Raw genomic sequence first — 22110 nt, 5'->3', positions numbered from 1 at the left:
CTACAATCTATGGTGCCAATCACTGAAAATTCATCACTTCTGATCAGGCCTTCAGTACATCAGGTGTACCTAATTTCTTGAGACTCTAACTAGTCAGGAAAGTACAAATACCCCCCAAATGACCCCTTTTTACAAAGTAGACATCCCAAGGTATTAAGTAAGTAGCATGGTGAGTTTTTTTAAGTTGTCATTTTTTCCCACAATTCTTTGCAAAATGAAGATTTTTTTTTTTTTTTTTTTTTTTTTACTAAATTGTCATATTATCAGGTTATTTCTCACACACAGCATATGCATACAACAAATTACCCCCCAAAATACATTCTGCTACTCTTCCCGAGTACGCCGATACCACATGTGTGAGACTTTTACACAGCCTGGCCACATACAGAGCACCAACATTGATGTAGTACCTTCAGACGTTCTACGAGCAAAAATGACGCATCTCATTTCTCAACCACCTATTACACTTTTGAAGTCCCTGGAGTACCAGCACAATGGAATTTCCCATAAAATCACCCCATTTTGGAAAGCTAACACCCCAACGTATAATCTGTGAGGCATAATGAGTCTTTTGAATGGTTAATTTTTTTCCAGAAGTTTTTGGAATATGTGGAAAAAAATTAAAACGCATTTTTTTTTACACAAAATTGTCAATTTATAAGATATTTCTAACACATAGCATGTATATAGCAAAAATGACACCCCAAAATACATTCTGCTACTCTTCCCGAGTACAGCGATACCACGTGTGTGAGACTTTTACAAAGCCTGGCCACATACAGAGCACTAACATTGATGTAGTACCTTCAGACGTTCTATGAGCAAAAATTACGCATCTCATTTCTCAACCACCTATTACACTTTTGAAGGCCCTGGAGTACCAGCACAATGGAATTTCCCATAAAATGACCCCATTTTGGAAAGCAAACACCCCAACGTATAATCTGGGAAGCAGAATGAGTCTTTTGAACGGTTCATTTTTTTCCAGAGGTTTTTGGAATATGTGGAAAAAAATTAAAACGCATTTTTTTTTTACACAAAATTGTCAATTTATAAGATATTTCTAACACATAACATGTATATAGCAAAAATTACACCCCAAAATACATTCTGCTACTCCTCCCGAGTATGGCGATACCACATGTGTAGGACTTTTACACAGCCTGGCCACATAGAGAGGCCGAACATTGAAGTAGTACGTTCAGGCGTTCTAGGAGCATAAATGACACATCTTATTTCATTCCTACCCATCACACTTCTGAAGGTCCTGGACCACCAGGACAGTGAAATTACCCACAAAATGACCCCATTTTGGAAAGTAAACACCCCAACGTATATTCTATGAGACATGGGCTGCAAATAGGTACCCGGGTACTCTGATGGCCTGGTGACAGGTACTCGGGTACTCTGATGGCCTGGTGACAGGTACTCGGGTACTCTGATGGCCTGGTGACAGGTACTCGGGTACTCTGATGGCCTGGTGACAGGTACTCGGGTACTCTGATGGCCTGGTGACAGGTACTCGGGTACTCTGATGGCCTGGTGACAGGTACTCGGGTACTCTGATGGCCTGGTGACAGGTACTCGGGTACTCTGATGGCCTAGTGACAGGTACTCGGGTACTCTGATGGCCTGGTGACAGGTACTCGGGTACTCTGATGGCCTGGTGACAGGTACTCGGGTACTCTGATGGCCTGGTGACAGGTACTCGGGTACTCTGATGGCCTGGTGACAGGTACTCTGATGGTTTGGTGACTGGTATTTGGGTACTCTGAAGGGCGGTGACAGGTACTCTGGTACACAGATGGACTGGAACAGGTACTCAGGTACTCAGATGGGCTGTGACAGGTACTCGGTACTCTAATGGACTGTGACAGGTACTCGGTACTCTAATGGACTGTGACAGGTACTCGGTGCTCTAATGGACTGTGACAGGTACTCGGTGCTCTAATGGACTGTGACAGGTACTCGGTACTCTAATGGACTGTGACAGGTACTCGGTACTCTAATGGACTGTGACAGGTACTCGGTACTCTAATGGACTGTGACAGGTACTCGGTACTCTAAAGGACTGTGACAGGTACTCGGTACTCTAATGGACTGTGACAGGTACTCGGGTACCCTGATGGGCCGTGACAGGTACTCGGGTACCCTGATGGGCCGTGACAGGTACTCGGGTACCCTGATGGGCCGTGACAGGTACTCGGGTACACTGATGGGCCGTGACAGGTACTCGGGTACTCTGATGTGCCGTGACAAGTACTCGGATACTCTGGTGTGCCGTGACAGGTACTCGGGTACTCTGATGTGCCGTGACAGGTACTCGGGTACTCTGATGGGCCGGGACAGGTACTCGGGTACTCTGATGGGCCGGGACAGGTACTCGGGTACTCTGATGGGCCGGGACAGGTACTCGGGTACTCTGATGGGCCGGGACAGGTACTCGGGTACTCAGATGGGCTGGGACAGGTACTCGGGTACTCAGATGGGCTGGGACAGGTACTCGGGTACTCTGATGGGCTGGGACAGGTACTCGGGTACTCTGATGGGCTGGGACAGGTACTCGGGTACTCTGATGGGCTGGGACAGGTACTCGGGTACTCTGATGGGCCGGGACAGGTACTCGGGTACTCAGATGAACTGTGACAGGTACTCGGGTACTCAGATGGGCTGGGACAGGTACTCGGGTACTCAGATGGGCTGGGACAGGTACTCGGGTACTCAGATGGGCTGGGACAGGTACTCGGGTACTCAGATGGGCTGGGACAGGTACTCGGGTACTCAGATGGGCTGGGACAGGTACTCGGGTACTCTGATGGGCTGGGACAGGTACTCGGGTACTCTGATGGGCCGGGACAGGTACTCGGGTACCCTGATGGGCCGGGACAGGTACTCGGGTACTCTGATGGGCTGGGACAGGTACTCGGGTACTCTGATGGACTGGGACAGGTACTCTGATGGACTGTGATTGACAGGTATTATGAGGGGTGGTGACAGGTCCTCTTTATTGGGGGGGGGGGGAATCAGTGTGCTTGATGTGTACTGTAGGCGGTAACGAGATGTTACCGCAATCTCCTCCTCACACACGATCAGTGTGTGAGGAGGAGAACCCGGTAACATCCCGTTACCGCGGTTTGTTTACATTTTTAGTGATCGGCTGTGAAAGGATCACAGCCGATCACGTGGGTAAACAGCCAGCCAATGGCTGTTTACCAGTGTCGGTGACGAGCAGTGTTCCCGGGGAACACGCCGCCACCGACGTGCACGCGCAGCGCGCTCGCGATCGCGCGCATGCGCCGTGCACGTAGGGGGTGTGACCATCTGTGATCGGCCGTGACTTCATCACGGCCGATCACGTGGTAAACAGCCATAACGAATGGCTGTTCACCCCCTTCGGTGGCGAGCGGTGTCTCCGTGACACGCCGCCACCGAAGAAACAGGGATGCGCGCGCACGATCGCGCGCATCCCTGTTTAAACGGGAGGCCGTCATATGACGGCCTCCCGCCGCAATAGCTGCGCCGCCTGGCCGTTTTTTGACGGCCGGCGGTCAGCAACTGGTTAAACACTGCGGTATTTAATAAAAAATATACTATATTTTGTATAGTGATGATGTACTTGCACGCATTACCTTATACTGTAGCAAATAGCTATACATGTACAATGTTGGACAAGAGCGGAGATTATTATATTTTGTACATAAATGTGCAATTATCATTGTCTTCAATGTATATCAGCCTCAGCCCAGATTATACGGAACATTCAGAACATTTTATAGAAAATAAATTGCTGGGGACATATACATTTATCGCTATAAGAGCGGAATCTATAAATAAAGGATAATAAGATTATGGCAGCATTACATGACCATCGCGATAAATTATTATTATTGCAATGCCACCATCATACATCCGATATAAGATATATTTAATAATTTAATTAATAACAGTAACATACCCACCACAAACTGTATAATTATTCATGTAATCGTTCTAAAAGGGAAAAAAAAAAAAAAGGGGGGGGGGGGAGAGGAATTTCTGCTAATCCATGAATAAAAAATGTTGTTACCCCATAAGGACCATTCTGTAATCAGATTATTGAGAAAATCAGTTGGCAAACTGGTGGCGCCATATAAATCCTGAATAATAATAATCCTACTATTCACTAAGTGGCTGCTACCCCTAAATATAAAACCCATCAGACAGTGGTTACCCCTATAAGCCATTGTGCGTCAATTAATATCTCAAGACCACCATTGTGATCAGTTTTTACCCCTAAGAACAAACAAACATTCAGTATCCACTGTTTCTAGGGATCACGCAACATCAGTTGTAACCCATAAAAATAAAAAAATAAAAGCATAGTCCCTACCCCTGGTAACCATACAGCATCAGGCATTGCCCCTGCTCATCATTCAGCATCCGTTACTGACCCTAGTCATCGTTCAGCATCAGTTATTGTCCCTAGTATTCATTCAGCATCAGGTATTGCCCCTGGTAACCATACAGCATCAGTTATTGTCCCTGGTAACCACACAGCATCAGTTATTGTCCCTGGTAACCACACAGCATCAGTTATTGTCCCTGGTAACCACACAGCATCAGTTATTGTCCCTGGTAACCACACAGCATCAGTTATTGTCCCTGGTAACCACACAGCATCAGTTATTGCCCCTGGTAACCATACAGCATCAGGCATTGCCCCTGCTCATCATTCAGCATCCGTTACTGACCCTAGTCATCGTTCAGCATCAGTTATTGTCCCTAGTATTCATTCAGCATCAGGTATTGCCCCTGGTAACCATACAGCATCAGTTATTGTCCCTGGTAACCACACAGCATCAGTTATTGTCCCTGGTAACCACACAGCATCAGTTATTGTCCCTGGTAACCATACAGCATCAGTTATTGTCCCTGGTAACCATACAGCATCAGTTATTGCCCCTGGTAACCATACAGCATCAGTTATTGTCCCTGGTAACCACACAGCATCAGTTATTGTCCCTGGTAACCATACAGCATCAGTTATTGCCCCTGGTAACCATACAGCATCAGTTATTGTCCCTGGTAACCACACAGCATCAGTTATTGCCCCTGGTAACCACACAGCATCAGTTATTGCCCCTGGTAACCATACAGCATCAGTTATTGTCCCTGGTAACCACACAGCATCAGTTATTGTCCCTGGTAACCACACAGCATCAGTTATTGCCCCTGGTAACCATACAGCATCAGTTATTGTCCCTGGTAACCATAAAGCATCAGTTATTGTCCCTGGTAACCACACAGCATCAGTTATTGTCCCTGGTAACCACACAGCACACAGCATCAGTTATTGCCCCTGGTAACCATACAGCATCAGTTATTGTCCCTGGTAACCACACAGCATCAGTTATTGTCCCTGGTAACCACACAGCATCAGTTATTGTCCCTGGCAACCACACAGCATCAGTTATTGTCCCTGGTAACCACACAGCACCAGTTATTGTCCCTGGTAACCACACAGCACACAGCATCAGTTATTGTCCCTGGTAACCACACAGCATCAGTTATTGTCCCTGGTAACCACACAGCATCAGTTATTGTCCCTGGTAACCATACAGCATCAGTTATTGTCCCTGGTAACCACACAGCATCAGTTATTGTCCCTGGTAACCACACAGCATCAGTTATTGTCCCTGGTAACCACACAGCACACAGCATCAGTTATTGCCCCTGGTAACCATACAGCATCAGTTATTGTCCCTGGTAACCACACAGCATCAGTTATTGTCCCTGGTAACCACACAGCATCAGTTATTGTCCCTGGCAACCACACAGCATCAGTTATTGTCCCTGGTAACCACACAGCACCAGTTATTGTCCCTGGTAACCACACAGCACACAGCATCAGTTATTGTCCCTGGTAACCACACAGCATCAGTTATTGTCCCTGGTAACCACACAGCATCAGTTATTGTCCCTGGTAACCATACAGCATCAGTTATTGTCCCTGGTAACCACACAGCATCAGTTATTGTCCCTGGTAACCATACAGCATCAGTTATTGTCCCTGATAACCACACAGCACACAGCATCAGTTATTGCCCCTGGTAACCACACAGCATCAGTTATTGCCCCTGGTAACCACACAGCATCAGTTATTGCCCCTGGTAACCATACAGCATCAGTTATTGTCCCTGGTAACCACACAGCACACAGCATCAGTTATTGCCCCTGGTAACCACACAGCATCAGTTATTGTCCCTGGTAACCATACAGCATCAGTTATTGTCCCTGGTAACCATACAGCATCAGTTATTGTCCCTGGTAACCACACAGCATCAGTTATTGTCCCTGGTAACCATACAGCATCAGTTATTGTCCCTGGTAACCACACAGCATCAGTTATTGTGCCTGGTAACCATACAGCATCAGTTATTGTCCCTGGTAACCACACAGCATCAGTTATTGTCCCTGGTAACCATACAGCATCAGTTATTGTCCCTGATAACCACACAGCACACAGCATCAGTTATTGCCCCTGGTAACCACACAGCATCAGTTATTGCCCCTGGTAACCACACAGCATCAGTTATTGCCCCTGGTAACCACACAGCATCAGTTATTGCCCCTGGTAACCATACAGCATCAGTTATTGTCCCTGGTAACCACACAGCATCAGTTATTGTCCCTGGTAACCACACAGCATCAGTTATTGTCCCTGGTAACCACACAGCATCAGTTATTGTCCCTGGTAACCACACAGCATCAGTTATTGTCCCTGGTAACCATACAGCACCAGTTATTGTCCCTGGTAACCACACAGCACACAGCATCAGTTATTGTCCCTGGTAACCACACAGCATCAGTTATTGTCCCTGATAACCACACAGCACACAGCATCAGTTATTGCCCCTGGTAACCACACAGCATCAGTTATTGCCCCTGGTAACCACACAGCATCAGTTATTGTCCCTGGTAACCACACAGCATCAGTTATTGCCCCTGGTAACCATACAGCATCAGTTATTGTCCCTGGTAACCACACAGCATCAGTTATTGTCCCTGGTAACCACACAGCATCAGTTATTGTCCCTGGTAACCACACAGCATCAGTTATTGTCCCTGGTAACCACACAGCATCAGTTATTGTCCCTGGTAACCATACCTTACTTCATGGCAGCCTGGGCGCTTAATGTTAATTAGCAACCTACAGTTTGATTTCCAGCTAGTCTCCCCCTCACACATGGATGGAGGACTCACATGTTGCTTTTTGTCCTAATGAGAAAATCTTTTTTTTTTTAAGTCAGGATCTGTGCAGTTGGTATGGAGCTATTACTTTAACCTTAAAAATGAAGAAGAAAAAAAAAGGCTTTCTTACAAACACTTCCCTTCCTTCTATATAACATAAATTAATGAAAATAATGTATGTTAATGGAAATATTCCTCCTATTTAATGCATGGCCTCCCCCTCCACCCCCCTTCTCTATGGGAGCACAGAATCAGACTCCCATGCTGTATTAGATTATTTGCTATTTAGTGAATTATTCCAAATCACTAAATTTAAATATCTGAAGAAATTATTGCACGTATCTTACATTAACAATGTTTGAAGCCTTCTGTATGTAATATTCACATTTTTTTAAATTTATTTTATGGCTCGAAAACGGCTTCTATCTTCTGACGGGTGTCAGTGACTTTCTGTAAGGTGTCTGGATGATAGTAGCACAAGAAGATTCATGCCAGGTGCAGATAAAATACTTTTAATAGCAAACTCTTTTTTTTTATGAAAGGAGTGTGGCTGATACATTATTTCATACTTACGCTGGAGATTAGAGTAGAGATACAGCACTTACCTGTGGACTGTGTGCTCCTCTCCGGTGTTCTCCGCTCCTCTCCTGCGGTGTGCTTTATTGCTCTTACTTCCTGTTTCCTCTCTCATGTGCAATGGGAGAGAGAAGACAGGAAGTGACATCTGAGTCAACTCAGATGTCAATCAAACAGCCCAGCCGTAGTGATACAAACTACAGCGCCGGGCGGAAGCTACTCAGCGCTTCAGAAAGCGCCCCAAGGCGGGCTAAACGCCCGCAAATGAAGCGCCACGTCTGCAATCTCATGATTGCATTGACGTGGCGTTTCCCATAGTGCACTGTGTCCGGCGCTCGAACACAGTGCACTTCCTTAAAGAACTTTTTTTTTTTTTAAAGGAGCAGTTTTAAACTTTTTTTTGTTTTTTTTTTTAATTGTGACTACACAGAAGGGGGGGCGGCGCCCGGGCGCCCCCTATGGACGGGCCGCCACTGGTACATAGCAATGACTAACCTTGCCCCAACCCAGTCCACTCCAACTGAGGGTCCCACCTTACGGTAGCCCTTTAACCCACCTGAATATGGCAGGCCAATGGGCCCAAAAAAGTAAGAGAGAAGAGATATAAATAACAAGCAAAAGCCAGACAAGAAAAAATCTGGTGATCTTAAGGTTGTTTGACCTCAAGGCCTATCCACGTTCAGGTTGACAGCATAAACAAAGACCAGTCAAATCAAAACAATGACTATATCCCATAGTCAAATCACAGCTTCCAAAAATACTAAAATAATGCATTCAATAAAGCTTGAATGAACATCACCATGACATATCATCGTAATAACTGTTTGTATACATCAGAGGTACTAAAATCAATCCACAAAGCCCATTTCGTATAGTAATTTTGGTAGGTATCAGTGCACTGATGCCTCCATTTTTCTGCATTCTGTATCTCTTGTACTCTTTCCAACCATTTTTAATGATAGGAACCACTGTCGACTTCCAATGGGGCATTATAGACTGTGCATTTTTGTTCTCGGCTTTAGTTAGCTTTAACCTTCAATGTTTCCATGTGACTAGTGTAGGCAAAATCTGCTAGGAAAAAAAATTGAAGTACAAAGCTGCGCAGAGTCTGAGCTGGTACTCTCAGAATTTTGCCCTACCATAATTTGGTGGAATTAAGCTGACTTAAAATGATGATGATGGACACAATAATGATAGGAACCTCTGTTCATATAATGATCTGTTCGGTTTACATTTGATGACATTTCTTTTTTGTTTCACTTTTTTAGGTCCTCCTGGTCCAAAAGGAGAACAAGGTCATGAAGGAATGGAGGGTGTTCCTGGCGTTCCTGGAATGCCTGGATTAAGAGGTAAAATTATTTTCCCAACAATTTAACATCCTCTGCACTTTGTAAGTCAAATTTTTTTGTTGTTCCATGATCAACACATACCATAGTAACTTATTTCGCTAGGAAATCCATGTCTATCAAGCTTCATGTTTTGTGCACTTACAGAACGTTGCAAGAAGGGTATAACAGCTGGTCTCTGGTGCATGGACAGCATCAGTCTTGATAGGTGGGATGCGGCCTAGCCAGGTTGCACCCAAAAGAGGAGGTTTCCAGGAAGGATAGCATATCCCTACTCATGCCCTACTCATCTGAAACCTCTCCCTGCCGCTAGTACTGTCCCTGACAGACCGTTGACCTGTCCCTACACTACCCAATTGCTTCCCCAGTGACCCAGGAAACCATAGAGGAACCATGTTCCTCTTGACTTCCTCTGCCTCTGCAATGTCGCTGCAGTTGAGCCCCACTTGCATTGGAGAAAGTAGACTGCACCTGCCTACAAGTACCACATGAGCAACTCAAAAGAAAGCCAAAGCAACACAGGACCATACTGAATTTGACTTGCTTCTGAGCCTGACATATAGGCCACTTTTTGGCACATTAATGAAATGTCAATCCTAACTCTTGTTGACAAACAAAATGTTTCTCCTTATGGAGGCGTAGTAAAAACCTGAAAGATGTTCTAGCTTTCCCCCTAAAACGAATAAAAAAGGTAAAGTAAGCTTCTCTATAAGAGATTTTGTTTCATGTACGCCATAGTTGGATAGTTACCTACTAACACAAAGCCATCCAACAGGGGAGCATATTAATCAGTTAATCCTAATTCTATTTCAACATCAAAAATAGATTCCCGGGTTTGCCCGATCATTACGAGAAATGGCAAATTTCTGTTTTAACTTAGTCTGCTCAACCCTTAGGCAGGCTATTAATAGAGAAGAATAATAGAGAAGAAAAAAATAAATAAAAAAAAAGGAGAAAAAGAGAAAAAAAAATTAGGAAAAAGAATAGAGATGTACACAACGGAAAAATGTGTTTATTTTTGTATATGTTTGTTAAGTTAATATTGTAATTTAGTCATATTCGTTGTTAGAATAATTCATTTTTGAAATTCATGTAGTATATTCCAATTTGTTTTGTATATTTGTTATTATCAATTCGAATTTCAAAATTCGGATTTTGGAAGAGGCCTATATCCACTCTATTTTATTTTATTGTATGCAATTCTAGTCTATTGTATCTTGTTCAATTATTTTCTATTCTTTTATATTCTATTCTGTTCTACTCTGTTTAATTTTGCATGCTATTCTATTCTGTTTTATTCTATTATTGTATATTCTGTTCTGTTTAATCTATAAAGCAGCCTAAGTAGGAATCATCATCTTATTTCACTTTTATACCTTACTGTATTTATTGCAATTTGTTTCCATTTTAAATTCAAATTCATTTTCAAATTCAAATTTTAATTAATTTTATACTTTGAATTCCTTTTCAAATTTGGACAATTCATTTTTTTTTTATAATTTATTTTGGAATTGTTGAAATTCCTTACTATTGTGATTCGGAAAATTGGGCTATATCTGAATCTTTGAATAACAAAAAAGTTGTCAGAATTTCGATTTGTTGTAAAACGATTCTCACATGTCTAAATAAGAAATGAGTCAGGGAGGTCCAAATACTGTACATTGATTACTCTTTGGTGCTGTATTGGATCCAAGGTTGTCATGTTAGTTCAGATTATTTTGAATATCATTTAGGATACTCATGAGCCTATTGTTGATCATGATCCAATTAGGTTTATGAGCAATAGAGGTCAAGAGAGACTGTAGACTTCCAACATTGAGCAATTACTAGTATATTTGCTCATTTTTATATGTTAAAAGTTAATTTGCATTCACCAAGGCTAAGTTCATACAAACAGAGTAACATTGCAAAGATTTCAAAAGATCTGGGGCATGACTGGGCACTCCTGTAATCGACAAGATGCAACAAGCAAATCACACTGGGGCAAACAATGAATATGGCCATTGGTATAGCATGGTATAGCATGTTTTAATATAAGACATGCTCTAATAAAGAAAAAGCCCAATTTTTTAGTATAAGAACATAAATATATAATTTATTTATGAAGAGCCAATGACACCAAATACACACAACCAAAATCCATGACACTATTCACCCTTTGATAGATATTAATTCTAGGACACGTCATGTTTTTTTTCTGTACTTGTCCCCCATTATACCTCACAATCAAAGATGTGCCTGTAAGTGAAGTTCTCCCAGCATTGTCTTGTTACATGGCACAAAGCTTGGGGGAAGCCTGCGAGAACTTTTCTTCACCTCACAATGGGTGCTGCCCTGATTATGAGGCCAGATAGGTGAAGAAGCACCTCCCAAGGCAATTCCTGTTGAGGGAACTGGTCACCTGAGCTGCTTATCTGTGTGCTGGGTGACTGGTCTTATCAACAACCCTTAGGTCTGTAGGAGGCACTTGACTTATGTAGGATGCCCTTCAGACTTCTCCATTTGCTGCTGGAAGCTGGAAGGATTGGGGTACCTGTACTTCAGAATCTGTATGGACAGAAGAGAGATACTATAAATGTAGTACCCTTTAGTGTGCAACTAGTATAGGTAAATTTATTTTCTTGACTCGTGTTGTGTGTGTCTGTAATTAGGTTACATTACTGCAGGTCAGGCTGCTTGGCTCTACAGGGCAGGTCTCTGGTACCTCCCCCTGGATCTAGAAGCTTGGCAAAGTTTCTCAAAGTTAGTGGGCAGAGGCCAGGATGTCCTGATCTGCATACTTAAGGAAATCTAGCCAATCCCCAGACAGAGGGCCTGGCAGGATGGTTGGGTAAGCCCTTAAATATGTTGGAGCTTGGCCAGAATGGGAGCCGGGTGGAATATGGAGTGCTGAGGTTGCTGTCATGTGGCCTGGGAGCAGAACCCCAGGTCTGGGGGGTGCTACCTCCAGGCTGGCACTGAGGAAAAGAAGGAGAGGAAGCCTAGAGGGGGATCTGCATTACCTTTGGGTCTTATGCAGAAGGCATCCGGACTGGCATGGGAAGATCTGATCAGTTGGAGGCCTGAACAGGATTTTTGCCCAGTGCAGCGGGGAGCAAGTGTGATTACCTAAGCACACCCAGGGGCATACAAAGGGGAGAGACTGCCAGACATAGCATACTTTCCAGGGGTAGCGTTGTGCTAAATCCTAATCCCTTGTCCCAGGGAATGCTTCAGAAGCAGCCAGGTGGGCTAGTATTCAAGCAGCCAGAAGGGCTGGTAGTATCTACAAACATCATGATGATCATGTGTAGAGAATTTTGATCAGACCAAGTGCCACGCATGCTCAGATCAAATTCCTACATCAAAGCTATTGGCTACTAGCCTGAACGTAGTCCCATCGTAACGAAATTACGTCATCACGTTCTGAATGATCGTATTTTTCTACAACTTAGTCCGACCGTGTGTATGCAACAGTTTCGGACAAGATCCGATGGACAAAATCCGACGGATTTGGTTGTCGAAATCTCCGACTGTGTGTACAGGGGCTTACACCTTATCCATTCAGTCTACCCAACAGGGACATTGCCATTTCAGATGCAGCATACAGCAAGCCATCTCTGAAGTCAGCCATGTTTAGGTACAACAGGCCGAACCTCCTCAGAGGGTAAAAGACGTATCACAGCACCCCCAACAACACAAGTCTCTCACAGTCTAAATAAGAAAGGAGTCAGAGATCTCTTTCAAAGATGTCCAAATACTGTACATTGATTGCTCTTCGGTGCTGTATTGGATCCAAAGTTGTCATGTTAGTTCAGATTATTTTGAATATCATTTAGGATACTCATCATGAGCCTATTGTTGATTAGACATGTGCAGACTAGAATATTTCGTTTCGTTTTTTCGTTTTCGTCCGTAAATTTTATTTATTTAGTTACTCCCGAAATTCGTTTTTATTTATTTCGTTTTTCGTGCAAAAATTGCATTCGTCCGAAAATCCACATGAATTACGGTCGAATCTGTCTTGGAAGGCTTATGGTATCTGTCGAATGGATAAAGAAGATTTGATGGAGCTGCTAAACTATATAGCCTATAGGCGGAGCATTCGATTGCCGAAATGTACGATTGCAGTGTCGTATAGTTGCGACGATCCCGTCGAATATTATTATAAACGTGCATCGATCCCGTCGAATATTATTATAAACGTGTAACGATCCCGTCGAATATTATTATAAACGTGCAACGATCCCGTCGAATATTATCATTATTTTTTTTTTATTTACTTCCCCCACCCAATTCCAGTATCGTTTCTCTCTGTTGATTCGGTTCTCTCTATGTCGAATATTTACTCTCTGTCGAAGCTTTTCTATATAATAGGACTAATAGAGGTAAACGAAACTTAGGCACATTCGACCACAGGTTCAATAGACATATGGAGTCACGTCGAATCTCCTATTCTATATCGAACGGTCACTTCGAATCTCCTATTCTATATCGAACTGTTGTAACAACGAAAACGAAAAAAAGTATTTATTTATGTCGGATCTTTCGTTTTTCGGAATCTGCACTTTCGTTATCGTTTGTCAAAACGAAAACGAAAATACCTGAAATTCGGACGAAAATGCATTCGGACGAAAACGAATGCACATGTCTATTGTTGATCATGATCCAAAAGTTTATGCGCAACAGGGGTCAAGAGAGACTGTAGACTTGCAACATTGAGCAATTACTAGTGTATTTGCTCATTTTTATATGTTAAAAGTTCCTTTGCATTCACCAAGGCTAAGTTCATACAAACAGAGTAACATTGAAAAGATTTCAAAAGATCTGGGGCATGACTGGGCACTCCTGTAATCGACAAGATGCAACAAGCAAATCACACTGGGGAAAACAATGAATATGGCCATTGGTATAGCATGTTTTAATATAAGACATGCTCTAATAAAGAAAAAGCCCAATTTTTGAACATAAGAGCACAATATTAAGAACATAAAGATATAATTTATTTATGAAGAGCCAATGACACCAAATACACACAACCAAAATCCATGACACTATTCACCCTTTGATAGATATTAATTCTAGGACACCTCATGTTTTTTTTTTCTGTACTTGTCCCCCATTATACCTCACAATCAAAGATGTGCCTGTAAGTGAAGTTCTCCCAGCATTGTCTTGTTACATGGCACAAAGCTTGGGGGAAGCCTGCGAGAACTTTTCTTCACCTCACAATGGGTGCTGCCCTGATTATGAGGCCAGATAGGTAAAGAAGCACCTTCCAAGGCAATTCCTGTTGAGGGAACTGGTCACCTGGGCTGCTTATCTGTGTGCTGCATGACTGGTCTTCTCAACAACCCTTAGGTCTGTAGGAGGAACTTGACTCATGTAGGATGCCCTTCAGACTTCTCCATTTGCTGCTGGAAGCTGGAAGGATTGTGGTACCTGTACTTCAGAACCTGTATTGACAGAAGAGAGATACTATAAATGTAGTACCCTCTAGTGTGCAACTAGTGTAGGTAAATATATTTTCTTGACTCATGTGTTGTGTGTGTCTGTAATTAGGTTACATTACTGCAGGTCAGGCTGGGTGGCTCTACAGGGCAGGTTTCTGGTGCCTCCCCCTGAATCTAGAAGCTTAGTGGGCAGAGGCCAGGAGGCCCTGATCTGCATACTTGAGGAAATCTGGCCAATCCCCAGACAGAGGGCCTGACAGGGTGGTTGGGTAAGCCCTTAAATATGTTGGAGCCTGGCCAGAAGGGGAATCGGGTGAAAGATGGAGTGCTGAGGTTGCTGTCATGTGGCCTGGGAGTGGAACCCCAGGTCTGGGGGCTCTACCTCCAGGCTGGCGCTGAGGAAAAGAAGGAGAGGAAGGCTAGAGGGGGATCTGCATTACCTTTGGGTCTTATGCAGAAGGCATCCGGACTGGCAAGGGAAGATCAGATCAGTTGGAGGCCTGAACAGGATTTTTGCCCAGTGCAGCGGGGAGCAAGAGACAGTGTGATTAGCTCAGCACACCCAGGGGCATACAAAGGGGAGAGACTGCCAGACATAGCATACTTTCCAGGGGCAGCGTGGTGCTAAATCCGTATCCCTTGTCCTGGGGAATACTTTAGAATCAGCCAGGTGGGCTAGTATTCAAGCAGCCAGAAGGGCTGGTAGTATCTACAAACATCATGACTGTGTGATGTTCTACTGAGGAGACACTATACTCCTACATACAGTTCAGGACCTTGTGCTATTCCATTAAAGAGGACTGAGAGCTCCTAGTTCATAAAGAACGTTGGCACTGACCCATAGAGACTGCATGTATTCTGGAGGGAATACAGTCCAGGATCTTCATCTCTATAGGATCTACAGAGAGAAGAAAGTTTGTCCTCATCTGTTGTTCTTCAAGTCAAGTTGGGCATCTCAAAATCCCTATACCTTACCCAAGTTGTTTTCCCCACAACAACAAAAACAAGTCCATGGACTGATTTCTTGTATCCGAATGCAAGTTGGAAATGTGTGTTGCCTGGCTGTGCAGGGATAGGGGGAACCAATAACCAGTTGCTCCTGTGGGTGTAGCTCTACATAACAAAAACAAAAAATTGAGTGGCATGCTGTGGAAGGATGGACAATTGACAACAAAGAAGATCAGCCCTATCCACTCATCCAGCCCAGCCATTGAATGTCCAGGCTGGAACTGGCAGGTGCAAAGATACATCCAGGGCTTCTCCAACTGAACGTATTTAAGCAATTTTTCAGCTACTGGCCAATGTAGATTGTTCATTGGCGTCTTTGAGTTGCATAGCCTTTTATGCCACTTTTTTTGCTATGTTTTAATCAAGATTATGTGGTTCTTCAAATAAATTACAACTCATTTTACGGAACTTGAGAGACTGATAGGCGTTTACCCACTCAGTCAATCCATCCAATTAAGACTAAAGTTACCTGGATGTAGGCGCTTTTGTGGAATTTTCTTTGCAGTGGAAGGATGGAGGAACTTCATGTTCCAAACTTGCCTCCAGATTGGTTTTAAGCAAACCTTTGGTGAACTATACTCCGGTTTCCTCCCACACTCCAAAGACATGCTGGTAGGTTAATTGGATCCTGTCAAAATTGTCCCTAATGTATGTATGAATGTGAGTTAGTGTAAGCTCCTTGAGGGTAGGGACTGATGTAAATGTACAACGTATATGCAAAGCTCTGCGTAAAATTGACGGCGCTATATAAGTACCTAAAATAAATAATAAAATAATAACTATATAGCACGCACTAAAACTTGCTCTCACTAATTTATCATGCAACCTATGGCCAAAGCTGGGATGATCATGCTCTGTCCAACTTCTTCACGCCTATGATGGTGATCACTGGGAAAAGAAGTGAGTGAAATCTTTCCAGTGGCGACTGAGCCAGCAATAAAAACCTAACCAAAGTTTTATTCCTTCACCACCCTATCCAAATCAAAACAAAATCGCCCGGACTTACACTTTATCCATTCAGTCTACCCAACAGGGACATTGCCATTCCAGATGCAGCATACAGCAAGCCATCCCTGAAGTCAGCCATGTTTAGGTACAACAGGCCGAACTTCCTCAGAGGATAAAAGACGTATAACAGCGCCCCCAACAACATAGGTATTGCCTATTCCAAAGTTTAGTTTGCTAGTGGCACATTTCTTCTAAGCCCTTGTACACACGGTAGGAAATTCCGACGGAAAATATCCGATCGGACCGTGTTGTCGGATGATCCGACCGTGTGTGGGCTCCACCGGACTTTTTCTGTCGGAATGTCCGACCAACAAAGTTTGAGAGCTGGATATAAAATTTTCTGACAACATGGTCCGATCAGACTTTGTCTGATCGTTTGTAGAGAATTCCGATCGGACAAAGGGCCACGCATGCTCAGATCAAATTACAAGACCAAAGCTATTGGCTACTAGCCGCAACGTAGTCCCATTGTAACGAACACGTTCTTAACGATCGGATTTTACCACAAAAATTTGTCCTGCCGTGTGTATGCAACACCAGCTTCGAACAAAATCCGTTGGAAAAAATCAGACAGATTTTGTTGTCGGAATGTCCGACCGTGTGTACAAGGGCTAAGACTCCTTTCAAAATGGGGCCCAATCTAAGTACTCAGGAAGGGAGTTTTCAAACTTTGTCAACATTCTTAGCCTAATATGGGAGTGATTGATATGTTTTTACAAATTTCTTATGCAGAATGGCCCCTTGCACAGGCTAATGAACCCACATTTGTAATGATTGATGTGCCATTTAATATTGCTGCAGCTTGTAACTCCTTGATGTTTTCAGCACAACAAGCCATTAATACGCAGAATAACCCAAGAGTTCTGAACATCACCAAAGTCATAACTCAAAAGAAAGGCACCAAAATAAGTTTAGTTGTTTGCGTGAGGTCGCAGAAGGCATACACAAGTTAATAGGTGCATTAAAAAGCAGTTAAAATATAAAAAGGACATAACAAGCGTGAGAAAAATGCAAAAGTAGTTGGCACCTGTGTTTGTGCAAATGCCAGTGGTGTCATTAGGTTTGTGCCGTACTCCCTGGTTCTCAAGTCTAAAACTGCGTCCTGAAGGAGGCCGAAAGGACAATTTTTCTGTAATTTACTGTGAGAAATGAATTTAAATATGTGGCGTGTGTGAGAGTGGGACTCCCAGAATCACAGTGCAAGTGAAGGGTATCATCCCAGTAATGTGATACATAGAAAATGAATATAGAGTAGGATTTTTAATACCCCTCCACTGGACACAAATACTTCACAAAATGTTAAAAATCCATATACATTTTAATTTGATTCAGTTAAAAAACATTGACAAGAGCATACATATATCAAAAAGTGTAAGAACATTCATACTACCAATCATCCCCAATTGAAGGGTTGGAAATTGACCTGAAGGGCCTGGTAATTGAATTTGGGGGAACCCCACACTTTTTTTTTTTTTTTTTTTATTTATCAATGACTTTCAATGACTGTTCACTGTATTACGGGGAGCCGACAATTCATTATAGCCGCGAGTGATTTTAAATGACTTTTTTTCCTGCAGAAATGACACTTTGTGCAGGGACAGTTCTAAGCACGGGAAACATGCGCCCCTTTACAGGCATACTATACACACCCCCCAGGTACAAAATGTAAAGGAATATTACACTTTTATTGTTTCACTTTAAGCATTATTAAAATCACTGCTCCCGAAAAAACTGCCGTTTTTAAAACTTTTTTTTGCATTGATACATGTCCCCTGGGGCAGGACCCAGGTCCCCAAACACTTTTTATGACAATAACTTGCATATAAGCCTTTAAAATTAGCACTTTAGATTTCTCCCATAGACTTTTACAGGGTGTTCCGCGGCTTTTCGAATTTGTGGCAAACACCCCAAATCGTTCGCTGTTTGGTGAACAGGCGAACAGGCAACTCGAAGCTCATCCCTAGTGCCTACACAGGATCCTATAGTGCTATTGTAAATAAATAGTTTATCATCATTTTGATTGTTTCAACTGATCTTTTGCTCAAAAATACTTGTCCTGGTCTTGCTTGGATTTTAACGCAGAATCCACGCCAGACCCTTAATCTGAGCACGCTCCCCTCCTGAATCACACCAGGCCACATGACGTAAACATGGTAGGGTATGTTGCCCTTTCCAGGGGGGAACCCCTTCCCTGGCAAAGCATCTTATCCTCATGCTAATGAGGACAAGGGCCTCTTCTCTGCAACCCTGGCCCAGTGGTTGTAGGGATCAGTGGGTGGGGGCGCCAGATACCTCTACCAAATGTGAGACCCTTAATCTGAGCATGTCCCCCTCCTAAACCATACCAGGCCACATGCCCTCAACATGGAAGGGTAACTTGCCAGGTGAGATTCCTTCCCTGGCAAAGCACATTATCCCCATATTAATGAGGATGAGGATCTCTACCCCACAACCCTGGTCCAGTGGTTGTGGGGTCAGTGGGCAGGAGGGGCCTAGATACCTCTCTCCTATGTAAATGAGTAGGGGGTACATCGTATAGGTGCCTTTTTTGCCTGTGGTGTCCAAGCAAGCCTGAAGTATCCAATCCAAATCTTACAAGGAGACGCTTTTGCAATGTCATCTCATGAGATTTGTAGGGAAATAGAAATTGGTCAGAGCCCTGGGTAGTTTTTTTTTTGGTCACTGGGGAGATTACCCTTCACTTGCTATACAGGAGAGATTGACAGTTGTCACCAAAACACCGGAAAATGTTAGTTTTAGATACAATATCTCACAAAATTGAGTACACCCCTCACATTTTTGAAAATATTTTATTCTATCTTTCCATGTGACAACACTGAAGAAATTACCATATTTATCGGCGTATAACACGCACCCCAAGTTTAGGAGGTAATTTTAAGGAAAAAAACTTTTAGGAGGGAAGTTTAAGGAAAAAACTTACATTTAAATGCCCATCAATGCAGCCTTATCAGTGTCCATCTGCAGCCTTGTACATCAGTTCACCCTTGCCCAGTGTCCATCTGCAGCCATGCCCATGCCTTTGCAGCCTTGCCCAGTCTCTTTGCAGCCTTGCCCAGTTACTTTGCAGCCTTGCCCAGTCTCTTTTCAGGATTGCCCTGATTTAAATTTGGCGCTGATCCCCCGCTGACTGAGAGGAGAGGAGCGAGCAGAGCTGAGATACACAAAGCCGAAGTATACTCGGCTTTACTCGGCTCCTCTCGCAGTCCCACCCACCTCCACTGATTGTGAGAGGAGCGAGCGCCGCTGACACACAGAGAGCCGAGTGTACTTCGGCTAGACTCGGCTCTGCTCACAGTCAGAGGCAGGACTGCAAGAGGAGCCGACACTACCCGAAGTACACTCGCTTTCTGTATGTCAGCGGCGCTCGCTCCTCTCGCAATCAGTGGAGGTGGGCGGGACTGCAAGAGGAGCCGAGTAAAGCCGAGTGTATTTTGGCTTTGTGTATCTTGGCTCCGCTCGATCCTTTCATCACAATCAGTGGGAGATCGGCGGGGATCAGCGCATAACACGCACCCATGATTTTCCCCTCATTTTAAGGGGAAAAAAGTGCGTGTTATACTCCGATAAATATGGTACACTTTTCTACAATGAAAAGTAGTGAGTGTACAGCTTGTATAATAGTGTAAATTTGCTGTCCCCTCAAAATAACTCAACACACAGCCATTAATGTCTAAACCGCTGGCAACAAAAGTGATTTCACCCCTAAGTGAAAATGTCCAAATTGGGCCCAATTAGCCATTTTCCCTCCCGGTATCATGTGACTCGTTAACGTCTCGTTAGTGTTACAAGGTCTCAGGTGTGAACGGGGAGCAGGTATGTTAAATTTGGTGTTATCGCTCTACATAAATATGGTCTAGGCTATAAGAAGACTACATAGACCCTGAAACCGAGCTGCAGCATGGTGGCCAAGACCATACAGAACAGGTTCCACTCAGATCATAGATCCCAATTGTCCCACATTTGCCTTGCCAATCTCGCTTCTTGGCCCTCTAACACATTGACATATTGTCATGGGCTATGCCCTCGGATCACAGCCTCACTCAACCTTAATTGAGCTAATGCACATTTGCAGTAACTTAAAAAGACATTCAGACTATGAGTGGACAGTCTCTCAATAGGCAGGATCCGGGCATGACCAACCCATAAAGTGGTCCTGATTTGGGCATGCTCACCCGGAAATTGGGGGGACTAAATGCCCCCATGGGTGCATATACTTTAACATGATCCCTTATGCACATGTATCATAGATCCCATCTGTCCTGGATCTGCATGCACAATCCCACATCTTGGCCTTCTGTCCCATTGACATAGTGTCCTGGGCCATTTCCAGGGATTACAGTCTCACTCAATGTTATCTGAATTAATGCACATGTACAGTAACGCAAAAAGGTACTGAGACTTGTGAGTGAGCAGTCTCTAAATATGCACTTTCTGGACAAGACCAACCCACAAATTGCCCCTCTGTCCCATTGACCTAATGTCCCAGGCCATGTCCTGGGATTACAGTCTCACTCAATGTTATCTGAATTAATGCACATGTGCAGTCTCTAAATAGGCAGGATCTGGGAATGACCAACCCATAAAGTGGTCCTGATTTGAGCACGCTCACCTGGAAATTGGGGGGACTAAATGCCCCCATGGGTGCATATACTTTAAGATGATCCCTTATGCACATGTATCATACATCCCATCTATCCCAGATTTGCTTGGACAATCCTGCATCTTGGCCCTCTGTCTCATTGACCTAATGTCCCAGGCCATGTCCCAGGATTACAGTCTCACTCAATGTTATCTGAATGAATGCACATGTGCAGTAACTCAAAAAGGCACTGAGACTTGTGAATGAGCAGTCTCTAAATATGCACTTTCTGGACAAGACCAACCCACAAAGTGGCCCTCTGTCCCATTGACCTAATGTCCCAGGCCATGTCCCGGGATTACAGTCTCACTCAATGTTATCTGAATCAATGCACATGTACAGTCTCTAAATAGGCAGGGTCTGGGCATGACCAACCCATAAAGTGGTCCTGATTTGAGCACGCACACCTGGAAATTGGGGGGACTAAATGCTCAAATGGGTGCATATACTTAGGGATGATCCCTTATCCACATGTATCATAGATCCCATCTGTCCCGGATTTGATTGGACAATCCTGCATCTTGGCCCTCTGTCCCATTGACCTAATGTCCCAGGCCATGTCCCGGGATTACAGTCTCACTCAATGTTATCTGAATTAATGCACATGTGCAGTAACTCAAAAAAGGCACTGAGACTTGTGAGTGAGCAGTCTCTAAATATGCACTTTCTGGACAAGACCAACCACAAAGTGACCATGATTTGGGCACCCTCACCTGGAAATTGGGGGGGGGACTAAATGCCCCCATGGGTGCATATACTTTAACATGATCCCTTATGCACATGTATCATACATCCCACCTGTCCCGGATTTGCTTGGACAATCCTGCATCTTGGCCCTCTGTCCCATTGA

The 22110-nt window shown here is 43.8% G+C and overlaps 1 protein-coding gene across 1 annotated transcript in view; it reads left to right on the top strand.

The window, feature by feature from the left end:
* SCARA5 (scavenger receptor class A member 5) overlaps window positions 1–22110 on the top strand; it is a 437144-nt gene that overhangs the window by 234918 nt on the left and 180116 nt on the right. The window contains exon 5 of the mRNA XM_077489221.1: window positions 9075–9155. Coding sequence (XP_077345347.1) covers window positions 9075–9155 — 81 coding nt within the window. The remainder of the gene's footprint in view (window positions 1–9074; window positions 9156–22110) is intronic.

Source organism: Lithobates pipiens, unplaced genomic scaffold, assembly GCF_037356315.1.
Source record: "Lithobates pipiens isolate NorthernLeopardFrog02 unplaced genomic scaffold, aLitPip1_a1.2 Scaffold_18, whole genome shotgun sequence".
Classification (NCBI taxonomy): domain Eukaryota; kingdom Metazoa; phylum Chordata; class Amphibia; order Anura; family Ranidae; genus Lithobates; species Lithobates pipiens.
This window is presented reverse-complemented; position numbering and strand designations above follow the sequence as displayed.